General features: G+C 44.0%; 1 protein-coding gene across 5 annotated transcripts in view; it reads right to left on the bottom strand.

The window, feature by feature from the left end:
* MAP2K5 (mitogen-activated protein kinase kinase 5) overlaps positions 1-14860 on the bottom strand; it is a 114205-nt gene extending 99345 nt beyond the window's left edge. For 3 of the 5 annotated variants that reach the window (XM_021406824.1, XM_021406827.1, XM_021406828.1), the window contains exons 1-4: positions 14587-14860; positions 10288-10336; positions 5562-5629; positions 1290-1359 (exon numbers count right to left, since the gene is read on the bottom strand). In XM_021406824.1, coding sequence (XP_021262499.1) covers positions 1290-1359; positions 5562-5629; positions 10288-10336; positions 14587-14724 — 325 coding nt within the window. In that variant the 5' untranslated portion in view covers positions 14725-14860. The remainder of the gene's footprint in view (positions 1-1289; positions 1360-5561; positions 5630-10287; positions 10337-14586) is intronic. The other 2 variants (XM_021406826.1, XM_021406825.1) reach the window with 2 other exon arrangements.

Here is a 19729-nt window from a genome sequence, read left to right as displayed (position 1 = left end):
GCAGGATCAGAGTCCATTGGGCTGGTTCTTCAGGAATGACCAAGTTACCCCCAAAGGAGAATCTAAAAGATTAAGCCTGATTTGTAACCTCAGAAAGGCCCCTTTTCACAAGCAGCCATGCCAGCTACTGAGCACCTCCTGGCAAAATCTCCCTAAGGAGAGAGATACTCAATTGCTCTGCTTCCCAGGAAGGGTTCCCACATGCTTGGATCACCTGTTGTAACAGCGAGGGGTATCCCTAAGCCAGACCCTGTGATCCTGAGTTGTACCACCTCTGCACTCCCCCTGCATCCAGGCTTCTTTCTGCTTGGAAGCCGAGGAATCCCAGCCTCCTTCGGAGACCTTATTAGCACGTGCTTGAGAAGAGTGTTGGTTAATTGCCCAATTCAAACTTGAGAGAGTTGTAAGTAATGGAAGTCTAGAATGTTTAATTGGGAAACTCATGGTATGATTATTTGTATAATATCAGTTAAGTGAGAGTAGTTTAATTTTTAATTATTTCAATTAATTTATTGCTGGGAGATTTACTTGGAGAATTTAAAGCTTATCTGTTTCATCAATTAAGAGCCAGATTCAAAGACTGGATACTGAGAGAATCTGAATGAAGCAGTGGAATTATGTAATGGACTCATCTCTTTTTTTAAACCATTACTTGAGTTCAGAGAGCGCGGCACGTTCCCAAAAAGCTAGCCAGCTGCCTGCAGATTTTTGTTCAGGATGGAGTGACCTATTTTTCAATTGCATCAGCCCTCATAATTGATTGCATCTTCCTCTGTTCAGGAGAACTATTAAAGTACTTGTGATCATTTTGATACTACACTAACTGCCCAAATCTCAAACGTGTCATACGCAGAGCTTCTGTGACAGACATGTTCCCAGTTTCAAAATGACCAGTGACAGGTCACGTTCCCCAAGCCTCTTAAGATGATTAATCATATTAAAATATATAACAAAATCTTTAAAAACCCAACCTTTCTAAGCACCCCAAAATTAAATTATTCATCTGCTTTGCTTTGAATACACGCAGAACCATCGTCAATGAGTTTCTTAAATGTACATAAATATGTACTATGCAAACTGAATCTTGTTAGTCTAATTTACTCCAGTAAATTAGCTATTTTATATGCAATAAATGTAGTTTTCACTACACTCCCCACAATAATGAATTCTTGTATCCAAATTAAGAGGTAAACATCATGTTATGTGCATTTAAACCTCTTGAAAACATAACTGTTGATGAAACAGTTTACTGATATAATCATTGTTGATTAGAATTTGTTAAGCATTACCTCTTGGATATATCTGGAGAGGCTCTATTAACTGTCCATTTACTTGCTGTTCCATTACAGTGGAGTAATACTGCAAAGAGATTAAAAAAAGAGATTACTCAGTAATGTACGAACAGTAGTAAGTGCACTTATGGATTGTTTAATTCACTGTACATTTTTTTACTGCCATTATAGATATCAGCCTCTGCAATGCTTCCTCACCACTTGTAGTGCTCACACAGTGAAGTGGAATGGGAGGAACACAACCAAGGAGTGGCAACAAGCAGCACAGGAATCTGCTCCTGGCTCAATGATGAGAGTCTCAGGCTCACCTGAAACCTGTGAACGCCGCAGCAGATGGAGCAAATGCAACATTTACAGCAAACACAGCAGCTGCCATGCCTGGAGAAGTTGGGAAAACTAATCAAATGTGGAAACAAATACAGTCCAAGGGAAAATAAATAAATGAAAACCATTAAGGAAACTCCAAGGGAGAAAAGAGTCTGGGAGCTATCCAAGAATTTGCAGTGCTGAAGCATGGCCAGGGCAACTGGGGCCACATGGCACATAGGCAGAGAAGTCATGCATTCCCTCACTGTTCTCATTTAATGCACAGTAGGGTATGGAAAAGTCACTGCAGCCATTGGGAGACCTTGGACTACTGCAGTTGGGCTCTACTGGGACCACTGGAAACAATCTGCAGGGAAAGAACACTGCTAAAGGAAGGCTGAGCATGGACAAAAAGGGATGCAAAAGCATCTGAGAACATCAAGATTTAGGAAAACAGAAAATATCTAATGTGGCATGAGGATGAACAGTAGCATCAAGCAATGAGATGACTACTGGGACTGAATAAAGCCTTTTCTAGCCAACCTCCCTCAAGGAGCAGTGAGCACCCAACGAACAGAACACAGAACCGCGGGACCAGTGACAAAGCGGAGCGGTCCTGGGGCAGCAGACAGACCTTCCCCTGAGTGCTGCCTGTAACCCACGCATCTCCCACCACGATGTGTTAAATATCGAGAGCACATCACAAAGCGCATTTCTTCGGCAATCCCCGTGCATCTTTGAAGCAAACACGCTGGCGGTGGGCCAGATCTCCATGGCGTAAATCAGTGCGGCTCCGCTGACTTTCATGCTAATTCTCACCAGCTGAGTGTGGTCTAAGACTTCAGAATGTCGCTGTTACCACTTCTTGTGATACTATTACTCAAATTGGCAAGACTGGATCTCAACGGGAAAAAAATTCTAAGACTAGATGGAATCAAACACCAGCATTTTGCTCACACCAATGGTTTCCTACAATGCAAGCATTCTTTACTTATACCACTTAAAAAATGCAAGAAGTTGACTAGCTACTGAATGTTACAGAAGTTTCACTCTTTGATAATGGGATTAAACATGTGAACTACACTAAGTAGATTTTAGATGGGCACCAAAGTCAATTTATATGCAAAACCTCATTCTGTTTCCTTTACAATACAGAGACCATGACCTGCTGCAACAGACCAACAGCTTCGCACAAATAAATGTTTCAGTACTTCTGTTTTCTCTGATTTTTTTTTTAATTCATGCTAAGAAACAGGAAAAAATTTCCTTTCGTAAAAAAAAAATCGTTATGAAGAAAATTGCTGAGGGCATCAGTATCCGTCCAGCCCCACCTCCTGTGTGTACATTTAGCACAACGCCTGCTGCTAAAAGCATTTCCCTCATTAAAGTCTCACCACAAGATTTCTGAGGAGGGTATCTTGTTCGTAGTAGTATGTAAACATATAAATCCACATCTTAAACAACCCCACGATGCACGCTTTCACTGTGTTTGTACAGAGCAAAGCTATTCATTACAGAAGCCCATTGCTTTGAAATGATCAATGGGGTTTTTCAGGGAGTCAGGACTACCCGCAGCCTTACTTTGTACTGGGGGGGGGCCGTGAGTAACAAGCCAGACCCTCTCCCATGTCCCCATTCCCATCTATAAAAAAGCATCGCCTGGACCTAACAGTTATGGACCTAATGGTGGCGTTACCTGGACCCAGTAGTTATGCCATAACTGCTCCAGAAAACACAAAGCTAGTTTTTTTTGTTGTTTTTTAAACTACCACTTTCCTGGTGCCATTCTATGACCTCAAGACATATACATACAGTATAAACAGATATTACATACTCTCCAGAATAATAAACTAAAATGAACATACACGAGACTATGTTTCTTACAAAAAAAAAAAAAAAAAGGGAGAGAGGAAAGCGTGGCCCTCTCCATTACTCAACCGGTGATGACAAGTAAATGAAATATCAATCATGTAAGCTGTCAACCTTTTGGGACAGCAATAACTGTTAACAAGTAGTCTGGAAAAATTGTCTGAAAATGACTTGTCCTCCACATATGAGCATTTGAGGTTTCCGTGGAAAATTAAGATGCCAGTGGCTATTTGGAACATTGTTCAGGTATTCTTTTTAATGGAAAATTTGCCAGTTATTGATCCAGAGCATGTACCCCTTGCTTTCAGAAAGCTGCAAGCAACTTTCCAATCAGAGGCTGTCAAAAAAATTACTGCCTTTTTATAGCGATACAAGACAACAGCTAAAGTGCAACCCCACCGCTGCTCAATGCCCATCTTTAATTAACTGCAACGTGCAACAGAAAAAAATACTGGTAGTTACCATTCCAAAACATTTGCATGGGCATAATGCAAAGTATTTCTGTGCACTCTCAAGTAATTCTGGAACTGTCCAAAAGCATTCCTGCTGTCAAAGGCTAAAACCAAAAACCTGGAGATGAAAGGCTGGGTATGAGTCAGAACAGCTCTGCCAACGATAACGTCACACAGGCACGGAACAGATCTGTAATCTCAGAGAATTATGCGTTCATTCTTAATCTGAAAGAAGATCTCCCACTGCAGAGCAGCAATGAAGTGGCCAACTAGATCAAAACTGGAACATTTCCAGAAAAGAAAAGCTGCTGAAATGGAAAGCGGTCATTTACAGACATCCCATAATTTTTAGGGGAAAGTGGAGTTGAGCAATCATAACTGTAATGTAGTGAAACTTCACCAGTGAGCTTGGAAGCGTAGCAAAGAGGTGACCTTACAAAGGTGTGATTAATTGTAAGGCAGTGCCAGGAAGGTGAGAGTTTCCCATCTTAACAGCAAAAGCGACAGACACTTCGTGAGGAGCAGGGATAAACGCAAAGAACTCCACTGGGGAAGCACCACCGGTGATCTACCTGTATCAAACAAAACCAAACCCAACAAACAAGCACAAAATCCCCTTCCTTTCTTTCCCAGAGCTGTCTCAGCGCCCTTCAATAACTGACCAGTAACGCAACGGTCCCTCCTCCTCTGCCAAGAAAATCACATGGCGGTTCCAGAGCTCAGCCCCCGGATGCTGCCCTTCTTCCACCCCAGGATGAAGTTGGGGCAATGCCCCAGATCTCTCTGACCAGAGCCCTCCAACAGAGCTGCAGTCACTGGGTCCAACCAAGGCAGCCACGGCTGGCACCAAACAGCGCTCAGCTCTCACGTGTTCGACGTCAGCGCCACTCACGTAATCAGAAGTGCACTTAGCAAGGAACTGCCATTCCATTTGACTCAGAAAAGATCCATTTGTTATTTATTTGTTATTTTCTTGCCATCCATTTCATTTGAAAGAAAAAGGTTACATGATTTTTTTCACTTCCATCTGCAACTTGAAACATACATCTGAGCTATACTGAAATTACTCTGTTTCAATAAGTAACCGCATGTTTTATTTCCATAGTCTGATTTTATATTTATAGGTATCTTGACAGATTTTACACATATCTATGTGCATAAAGATACAGACCTGCATATTTCTCATACTAGAAAACAGAAAATGTGTCTTTAAATCCTCTATGAATACTGAGCCTGCAGCTACAATGAAGCTCTTCTGTGAGGAGGGGTGAAACAGTCTCCAGATGAAAGTAGATTTTGAAAAATTTTTAGAGCCCAGGGGTTCATTTTTAATGAGCCGTTACTTTAAGTACTGCATAAAAAATACAAGAAATTGATAGTCCATTTAGCCTGCACTATACCTAATGCAAAAGTCATTAAGATGCATTATTCTTAATGTTTATGATATGATCAGTAAGTGTACGAGTCTTTTTTTAAAAAGTCAAGCATGACCACATATCTCACGTGATGCAGTTCTTAAACACCTACGCTTAATATTACACTGTGAATGCTGCAGCTTACATTAACTATTTGATACGTGCAAAAACACATGAGCAGAAGCTGATAAACATGGAAGCATCAGCATTTATCATACTGTACCTACATAGGACAGCATGGCTTTCATTTCTTCATCGCTTCTGACAGTAATCCGATCGCCGTCCTCATCTTCATCTAACAAAGAAATGCATTACATCATGAACAAGAGAATAAGCAGATCTATGTTTTTAAATCCAAGTTTTTGTTGGTTTTTTTTTTTGCCTGGACACTTACAAGTCAACGAAAATAAGAATATATAAGCCAACTACACAGGTAACCAGGTACTCAGGGAATAATAATGCACAATGATTTCAAATATGAATTAACAAAGAAAACATGTACACATGAAAGGGAGGGACAAATGAAACGCTCAAAACTTTGCTTCCAAGAATTCTTTTATTGTCAGAACCTCTCCAGAAGCTGAGAGCCCCATACCAAAACCCTTTGAGTGGTTATTCCGACACAGCAAACACAAAGCAAGGTTTCTTCATGTGTTTTGATCCTCCCAGCTGGAGTGATGTTCAAGCAGAAGTTAATTTGTTATTGTTATGTTGAAATTTACAGTGATCCGTTTTCCTTCCAGTGAAGCCCTCTGCTCTCACCGCCATTCTCACCAACCTCAGCTCCCTGCCTGATGCCAAGGTCCTCCCACTCACATTATTTTCACAACACAGAGACACTGACTTAAACTATAGCATACAAGTGGGCACAGATCTGCATGTTTATAGAGAGAGATGCATTTACAGGAGCACAGCATTGTGAGAACAAGCAAAAGCAGTTGGTGTTTTTGTTCACAAGGCATGTATGGGTGAAGGGGAGCACAAGGCAGGGACCATGAGGCAACCACAGATTCGTGGTGGGAGCCCTGGACACGGGGACAAGGCACTTCTGGCCTTGAGGTCCTGCTGAAGAGACAGAATCAGAGCAAAGGTTGTAGAGGCTCCAAAGCAAGGTGTTCAGAAGGAGTTGTTAATACGAAGGTGTAGATGAGGAGGAGCCATCCCCAAGACACATGGCAGGATCTAGCAGGTGCAGATGCACCAGGGGGCTGAATACCCCCACCAGCACCAGCTGGAACAGCAGCGTGCCCCGGTGGCACACACTGTGTTTGGTGCAGCGCTCAGTCCCGTCCTCTCCGGCCCCAGAGAACTGCTCAGCTCGCATGAGCTCAGCACCAGGAGAGCTGCACGAGGCACCAGCCATGGGCACGGACCCCTCCCTTCCAAACCCATAACAAGACGTTCATTTCTTTTTATTGCTCCAGCTTTGGGGAGAAGGGAGGGTTTAATGATCTGTCTCCAATTTTTGCTGCAATCTAAATATCTGCCTTAGACACTTACAAAAAAATCAAACGCGTTGGTGTACAACCCCGTTTCACATTTATTTTTTCCCCTTGGACCATAAGCCTTTCTGGCCAGAAAGCATCTGTTGTGGTGAACCTCAGACCCACCTGAGCTAGGATACATGAAGTATTACAAAGCCCTACTGAGCACCGAAGGGTGAGGATACAGAGTGAATGCAATTATACCTGCTTCGGCAGGGGGTTGGACTCCATGATCTCTTGAGATCCTTTCCAATTGCTGCGATTCTGTGATATGGATTTGGGATTGAAGTAGATATGCTCCTGCCCACCTCGGGACATGAGCAGAGGCTGAAGTCTGCCCACAGCTCTGCTACATGTGCTGCCTGCAAACAGCCCTCACATCAGCACATGAAAGGTGACTCTGTTCCCCTGGATGAGAGCTCGCTCCCGCACGAGAACCTGGGAACAGATCTAAATCAACTAATTATGATTCCCCTGAGAAAAAGGGTTTTTTCATTCCGGCTCTGAAAACCAAGCAGCTCATTCTGAGGTCGTAGAGAAGAGCAAAAACAATGCAGAAGAGAAAATACAAAAGACAAATAAGAGAGGAAAAAAAAGTAACATTAAAAACCCTTAGAACTGCGCTTTAAAAACGTACCAGGAAAGAGCTATGGGCCACTGGAACATGAAAGCTGGAAGACGAACTAGATGGCACAGCCGTGTCCTACAAGAGCCTCGTGGAAGTTTAACTGATGGATTGCCAGCTTGCTACAACTACTTGCTGGGGTTACCAGCCTGCAGCGAGTCATGACTGATGAAAAGATTAAGAAGAGTTAGCGAGTTGAAACACAAAGCTTCCTCGCCTGGAAACATTTTAGGCAGAGAGGAGGAGGAGCTGCAGAACTGCTCTCTGGCCAAAACCCAAGGCACAGCCGTGCTGCAGGAGCAGAACTGAAGGAGCTGCTGTACGGTGAGCACAGCCAGGGCTATGCATCAACAAAGCGGGGTTGGATTAAAAAACAGAAGAGGAAAACGTATGTCAGAGACAGAGATAAAAGCCTCTAGACAGGCTTGGTTTGAGGGGACAAACTGAGCTGGGACCACTGAAAAGAAAAAAACTGGAAAACTCCTAGAGCCCAACTAAAAGCATTTCTAAACATCACTGAAATGAAATCAAATATTCCTTTCAAATGTTAAGAAATTAACTGCAGAGTTCTCTGAGTTATAAAAGTCCTGATAACAGTGCAAAGAGAACAAACTCAATTTAAAACGCGTTGACGAAAAAGCAGGAACCGTAACCTGACATTAAAAAAGCAAACTCTGAAGTAGTCAGGCAATGCTTGAAAAGAGCAAAACCAGATCAAAACGTATTTCTCTTTCCTGTGCAGAATCCTTTGCTGTCCTACCATAGCAGGCACAGCCCCAAACCAGCCAGATAGAATGCACGGGTTCAGAAAGATTTCCAGGCTTCTCTACTTGCCTAGAGCACAGCAATGCGATTTTCCAGCACATTAGGGAAGCAAAAGTAGAACCAAAAAATCCTACGTACTGGCTGGATTTTGCTAATGTCACTTAAAATGGAGGAAGAAATCCTAGCAAGATACCAAATAGCATGCAGCAGATGGTAAACAAATATTATGAAGCAATCTTCACAAAATCTGCAGCGTGTCACAAATACACAAAATGGCAGAGTTTGGATAAAAGGATCATAACAGGCCATATGTTGTTAGCGATTTTATTTGTAGCAATGTGTGATACGCTGGTGAAATCCACATAAAGGTCCAATAGCAGGAGAAGCGCAGCCCCAGGTACGAGCCGCAATGGATGATGCACTGTAGATAACAATAACCAAACAAACAGCCGAGGAGGCTACACGAGATGGCAATTATCCACATCTGAAGAAGCAATGAAGCAGGTGAGAACGAAGCTTAAGCTGGAAAAATCCAGGCATCCGATATGGATAAAGTAACCAGAAAAATCAGGCATCAATATACATAACATATTTTAGATGCCAGTTAAATGGCAGGGGAAATGGTTTTGTGCAGATGTAAATGACAGACTAGAGACATGAACTGAAAGCACAGAAGCAGATGTTGGAAGACACAATGAAATAAGTATTTCCAGGAAAGTTCTACACATGGTACCATTAATATGGGCTACTGCCCTGATGGCACTGGCTGCTACTGGTGCATGAAGTTCAAAGAGTGCTAACGGGGGACGGGGGAGGGATGTTTAGAAAAATAATAAAATAACATATTAAAAAAAAAATTTTAAAGGCAAGGACTGGAGACATTCACAGTTTCCATTCTTAGGTCTCTGGTATTTTAGAAGGGCAAAACACAAACGTGAAAAGAACAATGAAGAGCACTAAGTAGTATCTGAAGGCTCACAGAACAATCTCCTTTGAATATCAACACTCAGAATTCACCTCAAGGCTCTGAAGAAGGGAGGAACGGTAAGAAGAATGCCAGGCCCTACGCTGTCCTATCTGCCTTCACCTTCAGCATCGCTACCTGACTCTCCTTGGCACCCTGTTGCTCTTCAGACAGGACAGTCCCCCAGGGGGTCCACTCAAAAGTATGAAGAGTGCTGAGAGCAGAGCTGCAATGGTGCTGGTTGAGTATGTCAGTGTTGGACTAAATCCACACGAACACAGTCACCGAGAGCTCTCCTAGCTGAGCAAAACCACGACACAACCCCATACACGAGGTGTAAGCGCTGGCAGGGACAACTCCAACATGCAGCTTGCCCTGACCCCATATTCAAGCTGTTCTCCTCAATCAGACCCACATGGCCTCCAAGAAGTTATCGCCCCTCCCAGGGCTGACCGGGTGGCACGTCCTGCAGCTCTCGTACCTCCTCCAGGAGCTGAAGCTCAGTATCAGGGACACGGTCAGCGGGCACGGTGGCAATGGGTTGATGGTTGGACCTGATGATCTTAGAGGTCTTCTCCAACCTTACTGATTCTATTCTATCCATCCACACCTCCTACTCTTGCACGCAAGGGAGGTAACAGGGAGAGGGCCTATTGAGCCTGTGCCCAGCAGAAGGAAAAAATGAAGCAATTCCCAATTTCTAGCAGAAACCAGAGGCACAAATACAGCCACGCTGCCATACTGGGTAATAAAACTGTATGTTGTGCCACATTTCTGTAAAAACTACCGCTGCTCTGATTTCTTCCATGAGAGGATAAAATTTTCAACGCAGACCTACAGGTACTTTATATTTTTCATTTAATTCAAGCAATATAATTGCGGTGAGGAATAAGAGCATGGGAAGGTCAGGCTGGTAATTAAAGCTGTATTGTGGAAATATGCTCACTCAAGTTGTGATTAAATAATAAAATATTACTTAGTGAACTATCATCATTAAACTTGCATTACTGCATAAATATTTAACTGTAACATATAATGAACATAAACATTATTTATTTTAAAAATGACAACCCTATAATGCCACAAAGAAGCCTGTTTATACAAGTCATACTTACACTCAAACGCTGTTGTCGTTGCATCTGGCAGAACTTGACCGATGACATCCTAAAATGTAAAGAAGAATTAGCTATGTAGCAAAGGGGAAATGCCTGAGACGATTCAGAGTAAATCATCCTAATTGCTCCCCAGCTGCAGGCAGGAGACTTGAAGTCCTGCGCCTCACCACCGCCCCAACATCACCATGTTATCAGTGCACACCACAAATCAGTGCAAATCACTGCTCTCTCCTCCTTCCTCTCCACGTTACCTCCAGGAATACCTTTTTCTTTTTAAATAACTCAATCATAATTGCAAACAAAGCAGTTGTCATCCACTGTTGCAGTTTAACGGATCAATTTTTACCCGTGGGTTATGGAAAAATGTACATCTAACTCACGGATGTCATAAAAACAGAGGTTTATGAATAGTTTTAAAAGCGAGAAAGCAGTTTTCCTGTCTCGGTCCTCCTGCATTGCCCTGAGCGCTGGGAGGAGAGCTCTCCACACACACTGATCCTGCAGGGAGACCTCACTGCACACCTCCACCCCCCGTCCCACAGCTCAGAAACATGGGGTGGCATCCACAGCCCTGCTTTGGACCAAACACAAGCCGTTCCTCTACAGTTGAAGTTGCATATGGAGAAGTGCCTTCCCTTCCCCCCCCCTCTTTTTTCCTTCCCCTAAGTCTTTACCCCCAGCACTTACTCAGAATTCAGTGAAACATTCTGCTGGGATTTAAGTCATCCCGGCCTCCCAGTGCATGTGCCATTGTCAGCTCGGCGCGGCTGCAATATGTCATGTCGGGGCATGGCAGAAATGCACAGCATGGTTTTCTCCTTCCTGCTGCCTGATTTCTCATGTCAGGCAGTCTCTCTGCTGACAGCGTCACAAAGTGATTAGAAATTAATGCACAGCAATATTTATTGCGGTACGTGCACTGTGAGCATCTCGGGGTGCTAAGCACTCCCCGTATCAAAGCCTTAGCAATCACTGTCCTGTCACTTCTGTTTTCTCCATATCCTTCATCTGAATGCAGGAAATTAAACATTCTGTGCCATGTTAAAGAGACACAATTAATATAATGAGAAGCAACAAAGATTTCCACAGAGCTAACTGAAGCAAATAATATTTCTCAAAACTTTCTCCCGTCTCTCCGTTTCAGATGCTAAAATAAATGAACAGTCATTTCAACTATTAATTTGATGCAGACAGACAAAAGCTGTGCAATACAGCTTACCCAATGATTCCAACCACAGAGATGGTAAATCCACCTCACCATAGTAAAACCCCAAACGCTGCCATATTAACCCAAATCCTCCTGGCTGAACGGTCAGACAGCTCTGTAGATACCCGGTCAAAAGCCAGATGAGCTGTAGCCTTTCATCCCTAACAAGAAATTAGAGAAGACTGCACTGTTAACTAATTATTTCTAAATCTATTTAGTTAAACACTGAAAATTCCTCAGCAAACACTCTGTAATTGCATTAGGCTTAAGCCACTTGTAAAACAGTGTGGGAGCACACGGAGACCTGCATTACGTGGAGGTAAAATTGGGTATGAGAAAAGCAGCCTGTCTAGGGATGTGTGCAGACTGAGAGGTGCGTAAATATGGCACAGGGAGGGACTTGTGAAGGCCCCCGGGGTCTGCCAGGATTGCTCCAGGACCCACAGCTGTGACGGCACTGCAACAGCGATGGTAAATTCTTTTATAATATTCTTTTTTTTTCATTCAGTAAAACAAGTAACGACTGAGTACCACTCAGGAGCTGTTCATAGCCTTACATGAACAGTTGTAAAGACCCCACCAACAACCACACAGCTTTGCTCTGGGCAACTTTCAGTATTTCTATGAAATCAATGCACTGAAGAAAACCCATCTGAGCAGGGTGTGCAGTGCGTTCCCTCATCCGCTGCACAGAACCTCCATACCCCAGCGTTCAGACCTCGCAGTGACCCAGGCTTAAAGGATTACTCTAAATTTCAGCAGATTGTGTGCAGTGGTGTCTTATGATCACAACAGAGATCACAAGGAATAATAAATATTCTGTGGCTCGTAAACCATTGCTCCAATTGGATCACATGTGATGGCTTCTGTTCCACCCTACAAAATGAAAAGCCTCCAACAAGGAGGAGGAATATCAGGGAAAGGGCAGCCAAAAGGAATTCCATCAAATCCGCCCTGTAACAGAACTGTGGAGCACTTATCTTGGGTGAGACCAGAAAATGTGAAAGCATCGCCTTTAAGAACAGCACAAACACTGAGACCATGGGCTCTATTCCCCGATCAGTCAGAGCTGGTCTCATCTCACTATGACACCATGAAGTTATCCTGAATTAACACTGAGCGCTTAAATGCTCTGCTGACAGCTCGGGCAAATGAATCCAGACAGCCTGATGAGAAAAATAAGCTCATTGTAATTCATTTAGTGGTGCCTTTAAAATAAATCTGTTTACTGGTAACTCACAGGTCTGCAAAGCTGATACACACTGAACATATTTAAAGTGACATTATGAAGAACAGTTCTTAGTACCCACTTCAGGAAAGTAATCAGGCAAATGCCCAACCTGAATACAGCAGCAGTGCAACCGCTGGGCAGAGGCCTGCTGCACCCAGACCAGGGAGCAGCACCCACCTGCATCTATCGCCGTTCAAGTGTGCATACAGCCTGCATGCTTTACTACCAGACCTGGGCGATATGGGGAGCATTACAATTCCATAATTTACTTTAACAGGGATCGTCTCAATTCTCCACGCTATCCTTAATTGGTCCTCCATAAGCCCTCTGTGACTGCCTGTGAGGGGAGTGGAAATGACAACAAAGGCAGGAGGACCACAAAAAGTTTGTCCCACTTCTGCCCTTCTCACTGACATCCGAGATGTCCCTGATGGCGATGCATCATCACCTGCTGACCCACTGGGACATGACACCACCGCACATCCACTGCTTCCCGCAGGATGTCACCGCTCCCTGCAATGCCCAGCTCTGACCACTGAGAATCATCATCACCAACACCAATGAATGGGATGCATACATCTCTACCCTTTCCTTGGGATGTTTCAAACCAGGAACAACTCACTGGCTGCAAAATGGGAAGCTCAACCTGCTCAAAAGTGGAGAAACGGATTTGCAAGATGTCCAGTAGAACTCATAGCTGGCTGCAAGTGAATATCTAAGATGAGCACCAAAATCACACTTAGAGAGGGAAAGCATCAGAAGCCGCCTGCTCCCATGACTTCAGCAGCAGCGAAGAACAAGACCAGCAATGCATTCATCACTTGCACCTGCAGTTTTTGGCTTCAGAGTGCGGATATTTGTGTAACCGAGGCTTGCTGGCCACGAGAACTGCCCTCAGCAAGAGGGAGAACGCTCTGTGTGACCCCTGGTATGGCACAGTCCCTCAGTGTTGATTTGCCATGGACATTCAGTAACAGATCTCCTACGTAACTGCCTCTCCAAACACTTCAGCAGTGAAATGAGTCCTCCCTGACCAGGGATGCAGTGAGCTGAAGAGCTGCTGACACACTCTCCCTGACACGCTCATTTTCCACATGTGCTGCTGCCACCACTCTCAAGAAACATCACCTCCACGTGGCCACAGACCGCTGCCAGCGTGGATGGCTCCAGGGCCAGCTCTGGATCTGTGTGTCCATTGATCGCAGTGCCCAGCAGCACTTCAGGTGTTGAGGACTCCGCCCGGTTCCTTTAGGTCACTCAGGAGCCTCACCTGACAGAGCAACCCTAAGGGATACATTGGCATCTGCAGAGCCTCATATGTAAGACACGGGGCCGACCACCAAATCACAGCAGTAATGCCTGAACATCTATGTAGCTTCACAAATTCCCAAATAAGTCACAGAATTGTTGGCCTTGGAAAGGACCTGCAACATCACCAACCCCAACCCGTCCCCGCCACGCCCACTAGCCACGTCCCCAATTAGGAGCTCTGGTTCCTGCTGCTCAAGCTCCATCAGCACTTGCTGTCATACCACTTGATGACAGGCCGACATACCTCTGGCTACTTTGGTGCCAAAGTGACACCGCTGAGACTAAAAAAGCAAATGGTTTCACTAAGCAGTCACCACCACACCTGCAGTAGGTTTAGTGGGGTCACGACGATGGGATGAAGGAGCTTCAGCAACTCCAGAGGGCAGAAAGAGCCCTCAGAGAGCCCCGGGGCAGCTCAGGGCTGAGGATTCAACCAGTCCAGAGAGCAGCGAGCAGTGCCATCCCCAAACTCAGCCTACTTTGGTGATTATTTCCCCATTTTGGTGGGCAGGAGGCGGCTGGCAGCCCACCCTCAGCAGCACCCACTCACCAGCACGTCCCTGAAGAGCAGCTGAGGTGCCGAGTGCACGGTCCAGTCCACGGCACCGCCGTCGGGGATCTTGATGCGGATCACCAGCACCTGGTGGCTCTCCATGGCGCGGGAGGGGCCGCAGAGCAGCCAGAGCATCCCCGCCCCGCCGGGCTCACATGCTGCGGGGCCGCGGGCCGGGGGCTGCCCTGCGGGGCCGGGGCTGCGCCGCCTCCGCCCCTCCCCGCCCGCAGGAAGGACTCGCGGCGGCACCGCTGCCCCGGAACCAAAACGGAGGAGCGGGGAGGAGGGAAAGCATAAAAAAAAAGATGAGGGGGAAGGAGGAGAGGCGGTGCCATGTTGTGGGAGGCGGCGCCATGTTGTGAGGGCGGCGCCATGTTGTGGGAGGCGGCTCCATGTTGGTGGGGCGGCTCCATGTTGTGGGAGGCGGCTCCATGTTGGTGGGGCGGCTCCATGTTGTGGGAGGCGGCTCCATGTTGTGGGAGGCGGCGCCATGTTGTGGGGGCGGCGTCTCCGTTGTAGTGTTTTTGTCCCTACCTTACGCTGTTTCTAGCAGGAAAAGCGTCGTTGAAAAAAACAGATCAGCGGTTCTGCGTTAAATATGTAAAAAAGTGTGGAAAGCGCCTGTTACCGCCAAGCACTCAGATGATGGTGCCGCCTGACGCGGTGGATCTCCCATAAAAGCTGACTGGGCTTTTGCCCTCACGGATTGAACAGTCCCGTCCCAGCAGGCACAGATCTGCCCACAGCCCAAAAACGCTGCAGGCTTTTCCCGCTTGGCTCAGTGGGAGAAGAGCATTAACCTCAGCTACAAACCAGCCTTAATCTCACTCATACGCCGTTGAGCTGTGCATTTTATCACCATCTCTCACATTATCTCGTGACAAACTGAAGTGTTTGACTTACGTTATCAACTTAGAAGGGTAAAAAATGTACCTTCGTTTGATTTAACTCCCAAAACACCTTCAGGCTTCCTCACATTAGAAATCTACACTGAGCTTTAGAAAAAACAACCATAATCCTTCAATGGATATTAGCATAGATGAATTCTCTCTCTGCTCGGTAACTTTATAATTGAGTTCCGAGACTAGAAATTAATAGAGCCCCAGCTCCCGAATACCTGAGGAATCAGGGCTGCCCGCACGGGCGTCCTTCTGTTCAGAAGAGCCTTTTACCTGCAGTCCCTGTATGCCTTGCAATCACGTTCATTTCAATCAGATTCATTTCCTATTACATTTTAAAGAATAGGATACAGATTCAAAGAATTTCTATAGAACCACAATTTTTCTAAAATGTCTTCTTCATCTACAAGACTACGGGGAAAACCAACTCAGTTTGCCTTATTTCCATAAATATCATGTAGTGTTTCCACGGCTAATCGTAACCTCAATGCCTTGTTTTGATTTGTGTTGATGCAGATGTAATCAAACTTCACATCTTTTTGTATCTTATCAAGTGAAGTGCATCAAGCACGTGTTTCTGGATGCAGGATTGTTTTTGTCACATCTTTCTTTAAAACCCATCTTTCGTAAGAAATTTTCATTCTAACTGCAGCAACATTGAAACAAATATTTAAGCTTTATCACCTTCCACAATTTGTGGGATGAGAACAGAAATCTATTTTTATGTTTCCTCAGTGCTGGGGGAAAATTTGTTTTTCAGTGTATCTCAGCAGATTCTTCAAGTTCAGTATTTGCCCAAAGTATCTCTTCTTTAAAAGTTTCTGACACAAAAAGCTCAAGAATTCCAGAAAGCCACAGGAAAAAAAAAAAGCAGCAGTCGGGCTTTCTCCACTAAATCCAGATGACACGCTGTCAGCGAGAAATATGCACGGATTTTCTATTTATAATTATGTATTGGAAGTTATTGTCTACCCACAATGACATAACATTCAAAATCTGTTAAGGAGCAATCCATCAGGTCTTTAATTACAGGAGGATCACGAAGAGCAAGACTTCTATAAATTCTATGTTTATTTGTGCAGGGGAAGCATCCTCCATCAGTGGCACAGCCTCCCAGGCTGGCGGCGTGCTACAAGCACAGGAGCAATCGACTCAGAGCAGTCTGCTGCTGCTCTCTGCTGCTTTCCACTGCCGGTGGAAAGGACAGCGGAGATCTGGAGATGGCCACATGAAGAAAGCACATCTCTGTTTTCAAGGAAAAGCAAAATGCTGACACAGAAGAATACTAAAATTGCTAGCGCTGCCGTACTGCAGGATCTCAGAGGAGCATCAGTGAGTGGAATGGAAATAATGCTGTACCCCACTGATTCCCTGCAACGTGGATATCATGGTAACTTGCACGGTCCTCAAGAAGTAAGGAAATAAGTTATTGTTTCCCTCTCTCATTCCCACTGCAAAGGAAGTTATCTAACACACTCATTTTCCATCTTTTCCTTACCACAGACATAACACAATGAAGTTTTAAGTCCTGATACCAAAACTCCATAGAAAAAAAAGGAGGGAAAGAAAGAGCTGACTCTGCTGGCCCTACTCTTGCATATTGCTATTCAAGGAGCTGTAACTAGCAGGTTTTCTCTCCCTGTTTTCCCTGCCATTGGTTTAGGGATGGATGAGCTGAATCTCTGGAGTGAATCAGGCTGCTGCAGATGTAAAATGCAGCGCTCAGAGCTCACCTGGTCCTCCCTACGCTGCACTTCCTTGCCTACACAATACATGCAGTTTTTGCACTGACCCTTACAATGCCCCCATTGCAGATCTTCGGTGAAGATGAAAGCAGGTGGATTGTACCAGCTGCAATGTATTGCATGTATGAGGCTGTCTGAGGAGCTGAAGTACATTAGAACAAGCATTAGGATCCCCAAATAATTTCTGCTAGTCCTGTGTGGGACCACCGGGGAGAAGGAAACGAGGCTCAGGAAGGAAGTGGAGCATGAGGCAGAGCCAGAAGTCCTGCGTGCTCATAGGAGCTCCCACAGAGCATCTGGGAAATTCTAACCTCGGTACTGCTAGAACTTCCTGCACCAGTTTCTAGATAGCTGTTATACATCAAAAAAGGATAAGCCCTTCATTTCCTAAAGAAAATGGCACCTCGTCAATGGTTCAGTAGTTTTCTTTCTTTCTTCTTCTTTTTAAGAAAAAAAGATTAATACCTAACTTTCTATGTCAGTAAACATACCACAGTGAAATTCACTTTTTCCTTCTCAAATCTTAAGATTGCCAGTGAGTGCAGCAAGCGCAATTCCCTTAGGCTCATGAAAAAAGTAGGTCAAGTGTCCAGTGTTTCTAAACACGTCTTTCTCCTCTAAAAATGCATCTCCCGGGAGAGAATCACCCAAGTGTACCAGCTTGGTAACTACAATTACAAATGGAGATCCCTTGAAGCCTGCTTTCCAAAGTTGCACAAAAGCAGCTGCCTTCCTTCCAGGCCTTCTCAATGCCCTTTACACTCATTTTGCAAGGGCTTAAACAGGCAGAAACCCTCTGCACACTGCAGACACAAATCAGTGTGGCTAAGAAGCAAGTGGCTGCTTGTAAACCAAACATCAGGACATTAATCCATCTTACTTTCAACTCGGTGGGAGCAGAATCTGGCCTCAAACCGATCTTTTAAAACTCCTCCTCATCGTAAATTCCTCTTGAGTTGAAAAAGAAACCCAAAGCCACGAGCTTGATGTTTAAAGCTCTTGCTTGAAATTATAAACATATTTTAAAATAAAGAATACAGACATGGTTCATGCTTAATACAATTAATATTGTTTAAGGGCTACATATGATGCACAGTTACTGAAAAATTACAACGCAAACTAGACCAGTTGGATTGAGTCAAACTGGCTGTGTATCATTAAGGATATTGCTGTACCCCACCAAAGCAGCTTCAGGGGCTGCATAATTGTTTCTGTCAACCTATAAATTCTTGAGTAACAACAAAATTATTGTGATTTTTCTTACTAAATAATTCATACATCACAAAGCGTATCTATACCAGGCCCATGAATCACTAAGCGTAGAACAATCATACTTAATGGCATTTCTTCTTCTAAGAAATAGATCTGACTTTGTAATATGTATTTCTAATCTTGCTTAAAATTTTCAAGTGTTCTTTAGAAGCCATCTATTTTGAAACTTGCATTTTAAAATTGAAAGTTTCCTTGCTCAGACCTTTTGTCTGAAGGACTGCTTTGAACCACATTTTACAGTTATAATTCTATCAGGATTATTAACATCACTGAAAGTAACACATTGCTTTTATAACTAAGTAGTACAAGGCTTACAAGCTGTGCTTCACGCGACGCTATTGCTATTAAAATGTAAGCCATACACAATCTAGCTTACCAAGCAAGTAGCAACCATAACACATCCAAAGTAGCTAAAGTATAACACAAAGCATTCCCTCATTTCAAAGCTTGGTGGCTTCAACTCTCTTTTTTAGATGCTGAATCGAAATATATTTGGGTTTCCTACAGAACCGCCTCACTGAAGATGCTAATCATGTGGATGGGTTCTAACCTGAGCTCAGACAAAAACCACCACCTCTTACAGTGCAGCAGAATGCGCTCATTACATGGACTTCATTTCTTTCTAAAAACATATTGCAATGCCTTTAGTAGAATAGTATGATGTATTAGCATAAATAATTAAGGTTAAACTACAGTTATCTGTGGGTCATAAATATTTTGAGTAATAAATATATGAGCCTTCTTTATTGCAGCTGCGTTTATTCACTTACTAATTCACAAAGGTCAATAATTTACACTGACTTTCCTAATCATTAATGCATATTTTGGTGTTCTGCTGCACACATGCTTTATTTAAATGACTTAATTGCAAACTCAGTAATACCATCTTATTCTTTTCTAGAAATAGGAAAAAATCTTTTAAATGAACTTGGAATATATTAGTGACGATTTCTATTTTGAATTCCCCTTCCTGCATCTCCTAAGTTGCCACTTTTGCTTTGGCACATTTAAGCTGAGAAAGTAACCAAGGGTGCATAACATGACGCCCATTTCTGTAACTATGTATTTTTCAGAAAAAAAAATCAAGGCAACTTACTTTTCTGTAGTGAACATGATTAAGGAGCTACAGCAAAAGCCAATTTAATTTGAATGGCCAAAGTAAATAATACATGAAGCAGAATCTCCTTGTTTCTGGCAAAGCTGGTGTAAATCAGAAGCCTAAAG

Source organism: Numida meleagris, chromosome 9 (assembly GCF_002078875.1).
Source record: "Numida meleagris isolate 19003 breed g44 Domestic line chromosome 9, NumMel1.0, whole genome shotgun sequence".
Lineage (NCBI taxonomy): Eukaryota > Metazoa > Chordata > Aves > Galliformes > Numididae > Numida > Numida meleagris.
The sequence above is the reverse complement of the archived record's forward strand: the minus strand, read 5'-3'. Positions and strand labels throughout refer to the sequence as shown.